The sequence below is a fragment of the Lissotriton vulgaris genome, chromosome 5 (genome assembly GCF_964263255.1).
Source record: "Lissotriton vulgaris chromosome 5, aLisVul1.2, whole genome shotgun sequence".
In the NCBI taxonomy this organism is placed as follows: Eukaryota; Metazoa; Chordata; class Amphibia; order Caudata; family Salamandridae; genus Lissotriton; species Lissotriton vulgaris.
Genome location: NC_141693.1, coordinates 1,996,803,983 through 1,996,822,879, shown reverse-complemented (window position 1 = coordinate 1,996,822,879; position 18,897 = coordinate 1,996,803,983). Strand labels below are relative to the sequence as shown.

The 18,897-nt window shown below is 47.4% G+C and overlaps 1 protein-coding gene across 5 annotated transcripts in view; it reads right to left on the bottom strand.

The window, feature by feature from the left end:
• The window catches only part of SETX (senataxin), a 631,151-nt gene that overhangs the window by 165,857 nt on the left and 446,397 nt on the right, over nt 1-18,897 (bottom strand). For all 5 annotated transcript variants that reach the window (XM_086924766.1, XM_086924768.1, XM_086924765.1 and 2 more), the window contains one exon: nt 2,366-2,519. In XM_086924766.1, coding sequence (XP_086780892.1) covers nt 2,366-2,519 — 154 coding nt within the window. The remainder of the gene's footprint in view (nt 1-2,365; nt 2,520-18,897) is intronic.

Genomic DNA, 18,897 nt, shown 5'->3' with positions numbered 1-18,897 from the left:
CCAAAGTCTTTTTTTTTCAATTGTTACATGTTTGAAGAATATCCTTTGCAAGATGGCTGCTTTATTCTTATGCAGTCTGAGGCGGAAGTCCACTTTCTGTCTCTATTTCGGCTCAAACAGATCATCTTGAAACATGTTTTACATTATTAAACCAGCGCTCGGGTATACAAAACACATCTCGAACAGTCAGCACAGTGTGAACGCAATTGCAGTGGTACTGAGAATACCCTTTACAAACAAGTCCCGCAGCGACCCGGAAGCTCTTGGCCGGCCGGCCAATCCGGTCGCGGCCGACCGGAAGTCCCGCCTCCCGAGGTCCGCGAGCTGCCAGCGCATGGAGCGCCCTGCCGGTCCGAGGTAGCCCGGGTCCCCAGGAGGGGGCCGTGGAGAAGGAGGAGTGTGGCGCCTGTTGCGGGGCTCCTCGGACCTGAGAAGAAGAGGAGACGAGACGCCGTGAAGAGCGGAGCGGAGGAGGAGCCCCGCCGGAAGAGCGCAGTCGGTGAGTAGGGCCCAGGGCTGATGTGAAGTGCGTGCGTGCGTGCCTGTGTGTATGCCTGGGGGGGGTAGAGGAGGGGGGGGGGGGAGTGTGTGCGCGCGCGTGTGCGCGTGAGGTAATGTGTGTGCGCATGCGTGACTATGTGTGATTGAGAGAGAATGCGAGGTAGGGGATAGTGTGCCTGTATGTGTGCTTGTATGTGTGCCTGTATGTGTGCCGTATGCCTGAGTGTGCATGCGCGCGCCTGTGTGTGCGTGCGTGCATGCAGAGGGGTGGGGGCTGCCTTTGTGTGAGCAAGGGCTTTGCGCATGCGCAGCTACCAGACGCTCGCTCCCGAGGTGAAATCTGGCCTCGTCAAAGCGCGCGTCTGGTAGCTGTCCACATTCCTAAATACGGGCCACAAAAGGTCTGAAGCAGACACTCTCAATGCTCACGCATTGAGAGTAGGTCTGCTCGACCTAAAAAGAGTACTAGGACACCACAAAGTCAATTTGTATTTGCATGCCAACACGCATGGGTGTACCTACAAAATGAGACAAGCATTTTCTTTTTTATCAATTAGAGATGCATTGGCAATTAAAAAGTAGCTACAAAAACCATTAAAAAAATTGGGAGCAAAAGTGCTTTAAAAAAAGAAAGAATGGTGGAGTGGACTGGAGACGAAGCAACACAGAGGGCAGGGGAATGAAGGGCACAGGTGAGAGGACAATTTGAAGGACTGGGTGGGGAGAGCATAACAGGCAAAAGGACAATATGGAGGGTTGGATGAGGAGAAGGACCCGAGAGATCAACGTTTAGCAGAGGGCGGATGAAGAGGATAGAGCAAGAGAGGACAACAGCAAGAGCTGGATGAGGACTGAGAAAAGCACACATGCGACAAAACAATGTGGAGCGCTGGGGTGTGCAGGGAAGCACACCAGGAAGACAGTTGCAAAACACATGCACTCTCATGGAGTGCTTTACGATGAAGAAAAATAGAGCTCCTGAAAAGCGAGCGCTGGGGAAAGAATACATGAAATCAATCAGACACACAGTAAACAGGCTGAGCTCCACTGGAGGGACTAATACATGCTGAACAAGCTCAAACAAAAAAGCCAGCAAATAGAAAGCAAGAAAATTTGAGTGACAAAACACAAAGCCAATGCTAAGCAATGGGAGTAATGCATTCCTAGGTGAGGTGTCAGCACAACTCTTATATGCCTTTGCAACCAGATGACTGAGCTGTTTGGTAGGCGCCAACCTAAAAAGGAAGGTATTAATAGAAACTGGAAGCCCTTCAGAATCATGTAAAAACAAATCCAAATAAAAGCAGAAAAACATGCTCTTAGCTTGCTGTTTGTCAAAACGCTCAGTTCGGAACTCCGAGTTTCACACAAGGACTCCTGGAAACATGATTCACAACACGTACAAAAAAAATCTTAATCACTACACACGAAGCAGCAAACATTTGACCTAAGACCCCAACACTTATTAAACAATGTTACATGTTTATGAATTAACTAGAGACCACAGAATCACCAGTAGCAAAAATCCTCCTCCTCAACACATGGCTCAAATATAACAAAACGAAAGAAGAATAGAAACTTAAAGTAACACTCTTCTGGAGGAGAGGGGCTTACACCAACATGATTATGACTAGGCTGCCCTCACATGCCCTAGTCCAGGCTGCACCATTGACTTCTTTCCGCTCCCCACCCCAGGCCACCTAGGGTAACCTTTTCCATAGCACAAAAATACTAATACTTTTCTTTCTCCACTTCATGTAATAGCTCCCTAGCAATGGCTCTCAACAACATTTTAGCGACCCGTGGCGTAAATAAATGCTGAGTGCAGGCACTTGGTGTGAATGCATCTCACAAGATCCCATACCTTGAGCATGATTTTTGTCCTTGCATTTCTCTTTGAACCCCAGGATTATTTTCTTCATAAGCTCGTCAATACTTGCATTGGAAGGAGCACACACCAGGATGCGGTTCCGTTTGTTCTTTAAATTCATGTTTGGTGCTTTATCATTAGGTGGATTCTAAGAGGCAGGAAGGAAAAAGATAGTTAATTCTGGCAGCAAAGAAGTACTCATGGAGTATGTTTGACAAGCATTGTACAGGGCACATGAAAGGAAAGTACATTGCTATGAATAATTCTTTGAAGGGAGGGGGATATTTTACCACAGAAAAAGGGTGACTGGCCTTTTCTAAATATAAAAATATCTGTAAGGGGCATATTTTAAAACACAGTTTGAATAAAGGTGCATTCCTTACTCCCAAATAAAACAGGTGTGGCCGAATGCGACCATGGCAAACTGAAATTGCTCTTGGCTCACAGTGAACCACAGGTAGCGCATGTGGGCCAGCAGGAAGGGGATGTGGAAATATGCGTCCTGTAAGTCCAACGCTACCATACAATCTGCAGGGTACCTGGCAGACAGGATCTGAACTAAAGTGAGCATTTTGAACTTTTCCTTTATCGGGTAGGAGTTGAGAAGGCACAGGTCTACACTAGGACAAATGCGTCCGTCCTTTTGGACAACAGAAAGTAGCTGGAATACCAACCATGACCTACTTCATATGCCGGCGCCGTCTTGAGGGCTCATTTGGCCAAAAGACTCAACATTTCCTGATGGAACAAGGAGAGCTGGTCCTCTGTCAGAAGGTGGTAAGTGGATGGCATGGGTGGAGGGATTTCCAGGAAATGGATGGAGTAGCTCTTCTGGATGTTTCGCAAAACCCACTAGTCAGAGCTTAAAGACTTCCAGTGGGGCTGGTGATGGCAAATTCTGCTCCTCACTGGGTGAGGCAAACTATAAGGGCAAACTAAAGGGGGTCGGAGGCTGTGGCAGCTAGCGCGGGGGTGAATCAGTTAGGTTGAGTGACCCGACCTCTGGCTGGTGGTCCCATATGTGCAGAAAAAAAGAGGTTATCTCTTCAAAAACTCAGTTAATCTCGGAGTTTAAGAAACTTTTGGCTCTCTGTATACAAGATCACAAGTTGCAGAAGAATTCCATTGGCAAATAATGTAATAATCACAAAATGGAGTTTGTATATTAAATTATTACATGTGTCTGATGAGCCCAAAATTAATTTGGAATGGAAATTTAACATCTCGTAGAGTCTCCAGGAAATCATGGTGGACAAGTAACCCAACAACCTTCTGACTAATGAGCCCAACAGGAAAAATGTTCCATCTTTAAACTGCTGGGAAACCTCTTAACGAGTACTACAAGCTATCAATACAAGCAGGAAAGAGGCAGCCCAAGTGCCAAATGGGCTCCCAGCAACAATTTTTAAGGTGCAACCAAGTTATTAGCTATAAACGTTTAAAAATCAGTTTGAGAGATGCAGTTAACACGTGCAACTTGACAACTTCTTGGCCCAGCTTGCATTTATGCCCAATATTCAAGGAAGACTACAAACAAGATCCTGCTAACCACAGATCGATGATCCTTTTGTATGCAGACTAAAAAGTATTTTGCATCTCTACCACCAGAGAACTTAAGGAAATGGACAATAGAAAATGCCACTTGCTTTGTAATCCATCAAAAACGAAGCAGCTACATTGAACCCTAATAGCCCTACAATAGCACCACTTCTAAAAGCTACTAAGGCAATATGTTTACCATCTCTAAATTATGGGTGGGAAGCACTGTGGCAAAATAAATTCCTGGATAAACCAGGCCTGGAACAAATTGTTTAGAACCATCTTTTTGCCTATAGTCAAGACAAGCTTAGATTTGCCTAGAACTCCATTCAATTGGTCAACCTTAGGCCATAAATGAGTTTTATTAAGAAATTGGTTTCAACTGAGGCGATTAGGGGAAAAGTCTGTTACAAATATTTTTCACAAAAAATTTGACAAACTGTACTAACTTGACAGCAGTATCAGGCATGCTACAATAAATTACATCCTATAACATCTACAAATTATACCACTATGGGACCCAACTGTCTGGCAAGTCCTTTAAGTGTCACCTAGGAAAATACATAATTTACAAATCTTGAGAAATGGATCTTAAAATATATACATTTTAAAAATGTCAAATGCTTTCTTAGTACAACAAAAATTAAGCTGGGACAAGGTGAGACCTTACCAGGACATATGTCAGTCAGTCAAATATTCTTTATTCGATAAAATTAATATCATAAAAGACAAGGTACAATTATACAAAAAGTTACAATCTAACAAATTTCAATACAGTACATTTTTTCCATCAATGTTAAAAAATACAATACATATTAAAAAGAGAAATTTCAAATATTAAAAGTTTAAAAAAAAATATATATATATATACCATTTAAAAACTGTCAGTACTATTGCCTTAGTAAAATGGAATACGTATTTACACAAGAGAAACATTACTCAAAACAGCTTTGGATCTGCGGAAGGCTGATGGTATTTTTCCTTATGCGAGTGGCTGCCGTCAAAAAACTGGTCACACAGAACATTATATAAGGGTTACCCAATTGCATTAGGTATATTAGAGCGGGCCTCACCTGAATAAAGCCCGCCTTCTTCAGGAGTGGTAACAGATATTTCCGTCTACATACTTCATAGTGAGTGCAAAACATGACAAAATGGAGTGTGTCTTGTAATGAGAAGCAATCACAAGTGCAGGGGTCCGCCTTGTCAGGTGCGCACCAAGTGCGGAATACTCCTAAGGAGTAATGAATCAGGTTTAGGCGGAATCTTGTCAGAAGAAATCTGTGGTGTCGATTATTCACCACTATTAAATATGGTTCCGGTCCTGGGCAGCTAACCAGTCCATAATTTTGTCTAACAAGAGGCTTTCTCAGCTCCGTCTCCTCCCGATCTAATTTAAAAAGGTCCTCTAGGGCCTTTTTTGTTGGCAAAATATCCTTTTTGGTTATTAATTCGGGAGAATAGTACATGTCTGAGCGACCTATTTTTAGCAGACCATTTTTGATATAATTCAGCCATACAATTTTATCAGCCCTCTCTAGATGAAGGCAGTCTTTAATAATGGAGTGGTTTAAAGTAATTTCTTTATTAAGCCAGATTTTTAGCCAATACAGAAGGGGTGCTATTTGGATATGGTCTGAGATGTATCCGATCCCCACTTCCGTATGTGTTGTAAATGTGGGCGTAGACTGGGGGACTGAAAGAAGCCCCCTCAGAAATTTATTTTCTACTAGTTGTATTTTTTTGGGTACGGTGCAACCCCATATTTGGCATCCATAGGAGGCCACTGCCAAGCATTTAGCTTTGTAGACCTTAATGATGGCTTCAACCGGTCTGCCTCCCAGTTTTTTAGCAAAGCTCATAAGGCCCGAAACACTTCTACAAAAAAGCATACTACGACTTGTATTTTGTGGAGCCCAGGTGCCCTTTTCATCGAACAGTACCCCCAAATAGGGAAAGGAAGACACCCTACAAACCACTTCATTATTACAATAGAAATTTTTTAATTTCCCCTTATTTCTGCCCTTCCCTGCGATTAAAACCTGAGATTTTTTTGCATTGACCTTGAGATCAAGGTTACTCATAAAGGTGCCAAAGGCGTTCAGCAGTTTTTGGAGGCTCACCCCAGTGCGGGCCATAAGTACAGCATCATCCGCATACAGGAGAACTGGTATTACCTGCTCCCCTATACGCGGAATATCCTGAGAGACCTCCCCCAGCTCAGCCTCCAGGGCATTAATATAGAGTGTAAACAACAGAGGTGCCAAGATGCACCCCTGTCTTACCCCTCTTTTGGAACTAAATGGCCTTGTACATCGTCCATCCATACTCACTCTTACTTTGGCAGATAAGTTTGTATGGAGATTTGCCATAAAGTGCACTAGGGGAGGGTCCAGACCTAGCTCAAGAAGACCCATCCAGAGCTTCGACCTATTAACTAGGTCGAATGCAGAGGATAGGTCCATAAAACCCAAATATAGATTGCCCTCTTTAGCCGCAGTATACTTGCTAACCAATAAATGCAGATTTGAACATTGGTCAATGGTTCCTCTATTTGACCTAAAACCATATTGCATATTGGAAAGGATCCCTTTTTCCGTCAGCCAATCATTTAATCTATGCAGGATCACCCTTCCGAGAACCTTAACAGAGGAATCTATCAAAGAAATTGGTCTGTAGCAGGAGGGGTCCTGCCTAGATCCTTTTTTATAAACCGGGATGATGGTTGACGTTAACCATGATTGTGGGATACTATCTTTTGTAATAGAATTAAAAACGTTTACTAAAATTTTAGACCACAAACTTGGGGCAGCTTTAAATAGGTCAGCTGGGACTCCGTCTGGTCCAGGCGCCTTATTTTTGGACATTTCCTCAATGGCCTTCGTCACCTCCGCGGTTTCAAAGGTCAACCTTGAAAGGGTGTTTTCAGGGAATGGAACCTCAGAATTTTGGCAGTTTAGGGGCAGGCTATAAATCTCCTCAAAATGTGCAATCCAGGCCTCATCTGTGATGTTACAGTCCATGGGGCCATTATCCGAGTTTGCGAAGACAGGTTGGTTGACTGTGGCCCAAAATTTACTGCTATCTCTCAGAACATCCGGTGTCAACAGTTTCTGCCATGCTTCATCCCTTAATTCCCGCTTTCTTTCGTTCATCACCAACTTGTATGCCCGTCTGCATTTAGTTACTAAGTCCTTATCCCTAGGGGTAGCTTTAAGTGCTTTAAGTAGGGCTGCATGTGCATCTGAGCATTTTTTATTGAACCACCTCTCACCTGGCCCAGTTTTAGATTTCCCCTTGGTAATTAGGTTGTCTTTTACGTGAAAACAGATCACATTATAGGCATTAACAATGTCACTTCCATCTGCCTCATTGTTTGAACATATTGTTATCTCTGCCCTGGTTGCAACCATCATGTCCGCTATAAAGATATCAGGTACCACTTTCGTCCATTTTAATCTTCTCCCCTGATCTCTGGTGGCAACATCATTTTGAACTCTATGTTGTGAGTCCCTAAATGCCAGTGATTCTCCGGTTGCCAACTCCAATAGCACAGGATTGTGGTCGCTAAAGATTGAAACCTCCACATTATAGTATAACACAAAACGTAACAAATGAGATGTAACAAAAACATAATCAATAATTGTACCCCTGTCCTTACCCTTAAAAGTGGGGATCCTAATTTCACCCTGCCCGCAACTTGATTCATAAAGATTCCAGTTAGCTAGGAAGCATTCCAGATTTTCCCCTTCTTTAGTGTGTTCAAAGTGGGATAATGCAGAGAACTGAGGGCCCTCATAATCCTCACTCCCACACTGGCTCCTACAGGGGTGAATATTTAGGTCCCCCATAAACAAAATCTCAAAAGAATTTGACTTTCTACTATAACTGTTAATAAATTGGTCTAACAGATCAAAATTATTATCTGTTTCAGCAGTATTGTAAAAATTTATAAATAACAGCTTAAGTGTGTTAGACCCAGCGAATTCTACTGCAAGGCAGTTCTGACTACCTGTGTCCAGTTGTTTATAAGAGCCTTTGAGGTCCAAAGAGAAAAATAACAGTAGACCACCCTTGGCTCTACCTGCGTTACCTTTCCTTGCAGGAACGGAGAAATGGCAATAACCGTCCATTGAGAAGGAGTTATCAGGGTCCCAAGTTTCTTGTAGGGATATAATGTCAAACCCTGAAATATATTCCCTCCATATCTGATCCCCCATTTTGGCTCTAACACCTGCAATGTTCCAACTTAACAACTTGCATGTGGAATGCGGTTGGATTGGCTCAGTCAGTAGTGTGCCTGAATTATCCAGTCAATCAGTTTCTGAGAGATTTGATAGTGGGGCAAAACGATTGGTCACGGTACAACCCAGGGGGTTAGATGTCTCCATATTGGGTGGGCGTTCCTTCAATAGAGTTTTACCACTTCGGTCGTGTTGGTTATTCAATGGGATTTGTGTATTTGGTGTTTTAGACCCTCTCTCTGGGCGAGGCATGGGTGGTTGAGGCCTTCTGGGTCTATATTGAAGGGGTGGATAAAAGTATCCAAGGGGGAGAGGGCGGATGCCTGAATGTAATAAAACGGACCCATCCCAAAAGAGCCGTTCTGCTACAGAACAGGTTTTAAAGTTGATCACTACGCAATCTCCCTTTGTCGTTTTCTCCCTTGGACCAACCCAGCCCACTCTTCTGGCTGTGATTATGTCAGAAGCAATATCCTCCTCCCCACTGCAGTATTGCTGACACCAATTTCTAGTTCTTTCCAGCAAGTCACTTGGTCTCTCTCTCGCGTTGGTTTGTAGAGGCGGAACCCCCACCAGAACTGCTACAAATGGGGCAGCTTGGGGTGGGAGATGCAATTTAGTTGAACACTGTATGAACCCTGTGTTCATCTTTTTGTCCCCACTCGTTGTGGATCCATCTTTAGTGGCGGTCGTATCGGGTGGGTTTGCACCTACTGACCTTACACTTGGTGGCCCATCTAACACCCTTGTGCCTGATGTTGAGCAGTAATTTTCGCTCATAGCAACGTTGGCGGCGGCTTCAGTGGAATCCCCAACAGGGAGAGGTAAGACAGCAAAATTTTGTTTTAGAAGTGCCCGCTGTTCCTGCATGACAGAATCAATGAGGTTACATTTCTTTAGCAGACCAGCCACACATGTATTAAGGACGTCGACTATGTCTTTGGCTATGTTGGTAAGTATTGGTTCCATATGTAAGTTTATAAGGCCCTCAATTCTTTTACTTAATCTGTCAACCAGGTCCTCCTCCATTGTTGCAGAAATGTTGGATAGGTGTTTGGTTTTTTGTTGACATTTTTTAGAGGGTTTGGGCCCATGGGTTTGTTTGTTAGGGGGGGCCTCTATTATGTACTGTTCTGATACAATTCCCTGCCCCCTGGCAGGCACCCCTGTGATAGTAATTTCGCCTATATCATCCTCTGGAATGGAAAGTAAGGGGATGTGGTGCTGTGTTTCCGGTGTTACAGGCGCACATTCTTGGGTGTTTTCTATTATGCCAGGCCCTTGCTGTTGTTGAGGGGTTGGTGTAAATCCAAGTTCTTTTTCTGCTTGGGCAATCTCTTTGGTAATAACTCCAACAGCTGAGGTCAGATAGGAGATAATAGTGTCTGACTTGCGTGGGATTTTGGCCTTCTGTGATTGATTAGACCCATGGCACAAATTTTTCCGCTTACCCATATCAGCGTGTTAGGGGGGTGGCCCGTCCCGTCCCCTGTCGTCCGTGGACGGCCGTAGACGGCCCGCCCTCTGCCCGGGCTCCGCCCGCGCGCGTCCCGCGAGGCGGTTGGACCTGCTCCCTCTTATGCGCCTCCGGGCGCAGGATTCAGACTCGGCAATCAGCGTCCCCGGATGTCAGGAGGGGACGCTGGGAAATGTAGTCCTGTTTGCAAGGCAGACGCTCACCCCTCTCGGCGGCCGTGAGGTGTAGAGCGGCGGGGGGGGAGAGCAAGACTGCGTGACCAGGTATGAGCAGGGTTTGCAGTTTCCTTCGGCTCCCGCCGTGCGTTAGTCCCCCAGGACATATGTATATCATGGCATCTCAGACTTCAATATCTCAAATTGAGCTTCAGATTATTGGATTGGGTGAAGTGAGACAATGTCAGTATGAACGACAGAACGCTTTATGCCACTTCAGCAGTTATAACAGAGAATTATGTATTGTTGTGAAGCTTAAAAAAACATGAGATGTCGTTAGTACCAATACAGCAAAACACACAAGATGATGGATGGAATGTTGCACAAAGGCAAAACATTCACCCCCAGTCACCGTTCTGGGTTTAATCCATTGTTATTTTGCTCCCCAAGCCACCCCAGTTCAGACATGGCCATATGCAAATCAGTCTTGACCCTGTGCCTCATGGGAACAGCCCAGCCCAAACTGCCAAGCCATGTCTTCTTTGGACCAGAATCAAGCATCAAGACTGATTTGCATATGGCCATGTCTGAACTGGGGTGGTCTGGTGAAACAAAATAACGATGGACTAAACCCAGATCTGTGACTGGGGGTGAATGTTCTGCCATTATCCAACATTCCGTCCGTCAATTGTTGTGCATTTGTCCCCCCGAGTGGGACGGGTATGCTCAGACGTGAGTTTCGTGCTCTCCAGGCCACTGGAATCAAGCTATCCTGGCGGATGGCGGCTGATAGCCAGAAACCAGTACCACCACATGTCAGGGAATCACTTGCAACTTCTGCAGGAATTTACGGTCTCTTGGCCAAGTGGGTCATCTAGAGCGTTCCTGGGCCAGAAGTAGGACGTGGTTGCCATTTCCACTACTTTCTGGTATCCAAGAAGGGCAAAGGAGGCCTACGGAAGAAGTTCAAGATGCTGACTTTGGCTCAGGTCCAAGCTGCCCTGGACCCAGAAGACTGGATGGTAGCGTTGGACTTGCAGGATGCGTATTTCCACATCCCCGTCATGCCGGCCCATCGGCGTTACCTGCGGTTCACAGTAGGCCACGAGCACTTTCAGTTTACCGTGCTCCCCTTCGGCCTTACCAGCGCCCCACGGGTGTTCATGAAAGTGATGGCGGTGGTCGCAGCTCATCTGCGCAGATTAGAGGTTTCGGTCTTCCCCTATCTCGACGATTGCTTGTTGAGGGCGGGCTTGCCCCAGACAGTCGTCTCCCACCTCCAGACTACGGCCGACCTCCTGCACTCGCTGGGGTTCTCCATCAACTTTCCGAAGTCACACCTGTGCCCTTCTCAGAAGCTCCTTTTCATCTGAGCGATTCTGGACTCAGCGCAGTTCCGGGTTTATCTGCCCCGAACAGCAGGTTCGGGATATTCAGGCTCCGATTCCAATCTTTCAGCCTTTATCCTGGGTCTCGGTCAGGTTGACGCTGCGGCTCCTGGGGTTGATGGCCTCCTGCATCCTTCTGGTGCATCACGCCAGGTGGCGGATGCGGGCTCTGCAGTGGGGCCTGAAGTTTCAGTGGGCACAGCATCAGGGCAACCTATCCGACCACGTCCAGATCTCGGAGGGCACTGCGAGCCAGTTGCAGTGGTGGCTCACGGACCGCGATTGGGTCAGTGGCAGATCTCTCTCCCTTCCCCAACCGGAGCATGTAGTATTGACAGATGCGTCCCTCCTGGGATGGGGGGCCGCATGGGAGAGAGGGAGATCAGAGGCCTCTGGTCTCCGGCTGAGTCCTGGCTCCTTATCAACCTTCTGGAGCTGCTGGCGATCCGTCTTGCACTAAAGGCATACCTTCCCTCTGTCCGGGGAAGTGTAGTGCAGGCGTTCACGGACAACACCGCCGCCATGTGGTACTGCAACAAACAGGGCGGGGTTGGGTGTGGACCCTCTGTCAGGATGCTCTGCGCCTCTGGACATGGCTGGAACACCAAGGTGTCACCCCTACTCCCACTCGTCACGAGGCAAGAGTGGGAGTAACAACCCATTATTATTTCGAAGGCCGGCACCATCTCAATGGTCCCTATGGAGAGTAGAACACACATCACTTGCAGTAAGAAGGATAGGTCCTCATCTGAAAGCCCCTTTGATTGGGAGGAAAATTGTGGTGATCCTGCTGGTTAATGTAGAGTGACCATTTATTAGATGTGATAGGTTGTGACCCTGAGAAAAGATGTAGGTTCTAATCTACCACGTGGTGGTTGTGTGCCGCTACGAGCAAACTGAAGCAGCTTGGAGGCTGATGCCGGGCGTGATCGATGCTATGGGTAACCTGCTCATCTATGTATGATCAGCATTTCTACCCTCAAGTGGGCTAGAGTGACTGCAGTGCCGGTGGGTGGAAAAGAGTTGGGATTCAACTTGCTGGTGGAAGCTTGGACTATTAAACTCAGAGTAGTACAGTGCTGCAAATTAAAATCAGGGATGTTGGTTCGCAGCACCTGGCTACCCAGAAGCGCGCTCTTCCATTGGCAGGACAAGGGGAAATCCACCTCTATCAGGGACTCCAGTGAGTTCATGTATAAACTGTCACCATTATAATGCGTGGAGTAAATAGTCTGCATCATCTCTACTGTCAACTCGAGTCGTGGCAAACTGGTCAGAATTGGAACTAAAAGGCCGCTAACGCCTCTGAGGAAAGCTTCATGGTAGAGAGTAGTATAGGAATCAAACTGTACAGGAACTGGGTGTAGGGTGGAGTGGAGTCGAAGTGACACTTCAGTCTGGGTCGAGAAGGAATTTAGCATGTGGTCGGACACCAGAGTCATCAGCGGATTCCCTTCTCCCATCAGGACGGGCATAAATGAAAGCAACATAGGCACAAGTCTTGGATCCACCATCAGAGACACCTTTACCTACAGACCCCCAGGACCCTGCCTTGTCTTCTGCAATACCACTCTATTTCATTGCCCTGCTCGCCATTGATTCCGATAACTACATCTTCCTCTGCAACTTCAATTTCCACCTGGACGACCCCACCACCACCAACATAGCCAACCTCATTGAAAGCATGAGCAACATCAGCATCATACAACTGGTCATAAACCCCAGCAACACCGCAGGACACACACTTAACCCGATCGTCACGGCCAGCAACAGAATCAAGTACAGCCATGTCACTGAGTCCACCTGGACCGACCACAAAATTATCCACTTCATCTCTGGACTCCCTGGCACCACCCTCCTAGCCCACCAGCAGCCCACAGCTGGAACAAGATCTCAGAAAGCCAATGGACTAATGCTCTCAACGTCTTGCAGTCACAGACAACATCAGGTCCATTCTCAACAGGAGCAGTCAGCAAATGGGGTGCAGATGAGGAACACGCCATCAGACAAGAGGAGATCCGTTCAGTGTGCAGGCACCACATCTCCACGGAATGGGCTGAACTCCTTCAATGCTTCTGACAAAAGGCGACAGACACCCCATCACACCTGGACTCACTAACACTGACAGGGGAACCAAAACCCTCCTACCGAGGCCCCTACGGAATCCTCAACATCAAAGAACCAGCTCACGCACAACGGACAAACAAGCCCTCCTGATAGCCCTCACAGGGACAGAACCACCCTAAATAGAAACAGAATTAGATCCATTCTCGACCAAGGAAAAAGGGCAGCCCTGATCCTCGACCTCTCAGCAGAGTTCGACACAGTATCTCTCCATAATCTTGATCAGAAGGCTTCACAACATCGCAATCTAAGGAACCACCCTCTTGTGGATCGCCTCCTTCCTCACAGGCAGGACACAGAAAATCCACCTCTTGCCCTTCACCTCGGAACATATTAACATCATCTGCATAGTGCCTCAAGGTTCTTCCCTCGGCCTCACCCTGTTCGACATCATATCCTCTGCAAACAATACCCATCTAATCATATCCTTATCAGAAGACCCCTCCGCAAAGCTAACAAACTTCCGCAGATGCAAGACTAGCATCACCGAATGGATGCAAAACAACTGCCTACAACTCAACACAGACAAGACGGAGGTGATTAGCTTGGAAAACTGCTCCCAATGCAATGATGCCCCATGGGGGGAAGCAGACCATTTTGCCAGGGCCGGTTTTGGTTCCCAGTCCAGCACTGTCCTGAAACTCAACTGGCTCCAAATTAGGAAGAGATGTCAGTTCAAGATGCTGACCCTTGACTTCAAAGCCCTCCCCAACTAGGGACCAGCATACATCAACCACTGGCTGATCTTCCACCACCCCGCCACACACATGCACTCCACCTACCTCTGCCCTCACCCACACCCCCCACATCTGCTGCAGTAACAGTGGAGGGCACTCCTTCTCCTACCTTGCGGCAATGTTCTGGAATGACCTCCTTTGCCTACAGACCTTACTACTGGAATTCAGTAGATGACTTAAGACCGACTGGAGTTGTGCTCCTTTTTAAAATTTGTTTATTGTAATTTGGAAATTTTCGAATCCTTGTCATAGTATTATTTTGTGACCCCACGCTCACCCAATTGATCGCATTGCTCGCACCATAATAATTACTTGAAGCACATCTCACCATTTCGGTGATTCCCTCGCCGCCTCACGCCCGTCCGCCATCTTGGGTGTGGGCTAGAGACGCTGACACAACGTTTTAGGGGTTAGCGGTCTAGTCTTTGCGAGTACCCTCAGCCACATACTACTTAAATCTACTAGTATGCAAGCGCGCAGAGATCGCGCGCAGCGGCGCGCCGGAGGAGCGCCAGAGGAAAGCCCGTCTGTGCCTGTCCGGGCCAGGACGGACCTAGGGGACACTAACTCTGTTCGACCACGCACCTATTCGCCGGACAGCCTTCGGGCCCTAAAGACAGGCTCCACTGGGCTAGATGAGGTAACGCTGGCCAAATTACAGGCTGAGGCCCTGGTGCAGACAGAGGGCGCATGCCCCCAGATTAACCCTAAAATCATTTCCCGTCAGTCTCATGGCCTAACAATAGCGACACTCAATACGCGCTCATTGCATAAGCATCATTTAGAGGTCTTTTCCTTACTAGCTGATGGTGAAATATATATCCTAGCCCTCTCAGAGACATGGCTCGGTACGGCATCAACGCCAGACATTCTGGCCGCTCTACCTCCTGAGAATGACGCGCTGTGGCATAACCGCCCCAATGACTGTAGAGGGGGGGGTGTTGCCATTTTGTTTAAAAAAAGTCTTACAGTAACACAGATCATAGCAGAAAATTGTGCCTGTGCGGAGCTGCTGGGGATAAAAATCTCACTTAAATCCTCATGCATTGCGATGCTGGTTGTATATCGCCCGCCGCAGAGCTCACCGGATTTTAATGATATCTTTCTTGAGCTTCTGACGGATTTGGCCTCCAGATACAAGTCCCTTTTGGTGGTAGGTGATTTCAACTACCACTGGGACAAGGTACCCAGAGAGCCTACTGAGACAGAGTTTGAAGCCAATCTTTCGGCGCTCAACCTGCAACAGCTAGTAGTGGGTCCTACCCATGTGAAGGGCCACACATAGGACCTTGTCTGGTCCTCGCTGCCTAAGACAGAAATAATTGAGGTCAGTCCTTGCATTTGGTCGGACCACTTCATGATTAAGTGCTGGGTTCCGGGTGACCCCGTACTGGCTGTCCCAAATCAGTTGTGGAGGAAAGTTCGGCCCTGGAAGAAGATTGAGGCTAACTCTCTAATCACAGCCCTGCTCTCCTCCGCCCCCCCCTAAAACGAGTGGCATAAACTTGGATCAGGATGCTACTGTGTTAAAGACCTGGATGCTCGCCGCTCTAGATAAACTAGCCCCTGAGCGGAGGGAGAGGACTAGATCTAAAGGGGAGGGAGCACCATGGTTTGATGCTTCACTGAAAGAGAAGAAGCGAGCCCTCCGCAAGGCGGAGAGAAGGTGGAGACTCAATTACTGTCAAGCAGAGGCTGAAACCTTTAAAACTCTACTCTCAAAATATAAGGCGGACATCTTGGAGAGAAAGTCAGCTTTCTATGAGGGAAGAATTAGAGAGGCGACTAACATACAACGAGAGACCTTTGTGATACTAAGGGAACTCACGCAGCTGGGTGGAAAAATCTCTGTGAGCGACCAACCAGACTGTGACACTTTCCAAAGTTACTTTCTCCAGAAAGTACAGGATATTATTACTGATATCAATGCACGTCCAGTCACAACTATGCTGTCCAGTCCGGTGGTTCAGGCGCCATCAAGGACTATGAACAGTTTCCCATCCATCGACGACAAGCGCTTAGCAGAGCTTGTTGGACACATTAAATCTGGCTCTAACACTGATCCTTGCCCCCGAGAATCTTTAAGATGGCCTTGCCAGGCATCCAGCCCCAGGTGCTGAGCCTACTGAACAACTCACTGGAAGCAGGTTATCTCCCAACCCAGTTAAAGGAAGCTAGGGTCTGCCTACTTTTAAAGAAAGCAGGAACTGACACAAAGGCTCTAAAAAACTATAGGCCTATCTCGCAGCTGCCATTCTTGAGTAAGATTCTAGAAAAACACTTCCTGGGCACATTAGCCGGTCATCTGGAGGAACACCATCTACTTCATGCCAGGCAGGCTGGTTTTCGGCCCCAACACAGCACAGAACTAGTTATGGCCTCGGTCGCCGACGAGCTGAGAGTCAGGGCAGAGAATAAACAGCCATGCGCCCTAATTCTCTTAGACTTGTCGGCGTCTTTTGATACGGTCAGCCATACCATCCTGCTGGAGCGTAGCGCGAAGCTGGGGATCATAGGCCATGCGCTTAAGTGGCTGGAATCCTTCCTGTCAGGAAGAACTCAGAGGGTACAGCTGGGAGACCAGTTGTCTGGGATTAGTGACGTGACATGGGGTGTGCCCCAGGGGTCGGCACTATCGCCCTTGCTCTTTAACATTTATTTACAACCACTGGTGGAGGAGCTTATGCGTAGAAACTGCAAAATCTTTAATTAGGCAGACAATACCCAGCTATTGGTTTAGCTGGAAAACACTAAGGAGGCTCAGGAATCAGTGAGAAACCTGCTCAGTTTCACGGTCAACTGGATGACCAACAATCTGTTGAAAGTGAATGCTGAGAAAACGGAGGTGCTGGTGATCACCAATCGAGGGAATCCCTGGTGTGACCTGTACTGGCCCCCAGACCTAGGAACAACCCTTACCCCTGGGATGGTGGTAAAAAGTCTGGGACTAAAGATCGATGCAGACCTCTCGATGGCCCCTCAAGTCTCAGCTGTGGTTGGCTCTTGCACGGGTGTGCTGAGGCAACTACGAAAGCTGGTGCCCATCTTATCAGCCTGGACTTGGACAGCCCTAACATTATGATGAAACAAGTTAATAACACAAAGCTTCACGTAAAATCTAGCAGTTTGTATTTATTGGGTTTGCTCGTTATATGATCACCTTGCGCACTCAGATTTTTCTTACCTCAAAGTATTGCAAGCTTTATTCAATGCTCAGTATACTGTTTTCAAATTAATCCTTGATACAAACACTTGTATGACAAAGCAATTGGTTCATCCCAACAGAGCCGTTGTAGCTTAACATAGTAAAAGTATGCAGCGAGACCTGCGTATCTGCCTGACAGATGTCTTGTAGGGGCACATCATGTCCCAATGTGTTAGTAGCTGCCGTTGCCCTGGTAGAATGTGCGCACAACCCCACCGGAGGTTCCTTTATAGCCAGAGAATAACAGGCTTTTATACACAAGACGACCCAGCGGGAAATAGTCTTCTTGTGTACAGCCGGCCTTTCTTGGCGCCTACGTAGCCAGCAAAGAGCTGGTCATCCAACCGGAACTGTTGTTGCGAATCAGGTAAAATGAGAACACAACAGGTGATGGACCGAATGTGGATCAATGTCACACACTCACCCCAGTCCAAAGATCTGGGCCCAAATCCATCGTTTTTTTGCACTCCACACCACCCTGGGTTAGACAATGGGGATATGCAAATCAGCTCTGACCCTGTGCTCCATGGGAACAGTCCAGTCCGAACTACAAAAGCCATGTCCTTCCCAGAACGGAATCAAGCATCCGAGGACCGGACTCGAGGTAACACCTCTCATCAGCCCGGCTAGCTTGATCTTTGGACTGGGGTGAGTGTGTGACATCGATCCACATTCGGTCCATCACCTGTTGTGTTTGCATATTCAGGTAAAATGAGAGCATACGTTTTGGGTCCAGACGGTAGAGCCTCTCTTCCTCTCTGGAAGGGTGCGGAAGCGGAAAGAAAGTGGGCAAGGTGATAGTTTGCCCGATGTGCAAGTAAGTAACAACTTAGGAAAGAAGGAAGGACGAGTGCGCAGCACAACCTTGTCCAGATGAACAGACAGAAAAGGAGGTTTACAGGAAAGAGCCTGGAGCTCACTCACGCGCCTAGCGGATGTGATGGCAACCAGGGAAGCAGTCTTTAAAGTTAGTAAACAAAAAGGACAGTTGTGAAGCGGCTCAGAAGTAGCGCACATCCAATAAGTAAGAACTAGATTCAAGTCCCACTATGGCATCACAAACGGAATAGGAGGGAAAAGGTGAGTAATGCCTTTGAGAAATCTACTTAGGGCAGGGGATTTGAAAAGAGAGGGCTGATCAGAGAGCCTGAGAAAGGCCGAAATTGCAGAAAGGTAGCCATTAATAGTGCCCAGAGCAGAGCCCTGCTGGGCCAAAGAAAGAAGGAACAAAACAACTTCTGGAAAAGGGGCAGAAAGGGGATCCACAGCCTTTGCTATGCACCATGCCACAAATTTGTTCCACCTGCAGGCGTATACCGGTTTAGTGGAAGGACGCCTGGCTCCCAGAATGATATCACAAACTTCAGGAGGCAAGTCAAATGGAATCAACTGTCACCGCTCAATCTCCACGCATGGAGGTGGAAGTTGGACCGGTTTGGGTGGAGGACGTACTGCTGCGACAGAAGATCCTCCTGAAGAGGCAGTTGGATCGGGGGATCCACGCTCATATGGAGTAGCTCGGGATACCAAACTCTTTGAGTCCAGTCCGGGGCCACAAGAATGTCTTGAGCCCGGTCGCGCCTGATCTTCTTCAGTACTCTGGGTAGAAGTGGTATAGGTGGAAAGGCGTACAATAGACTGCAACACCACTCGTAAC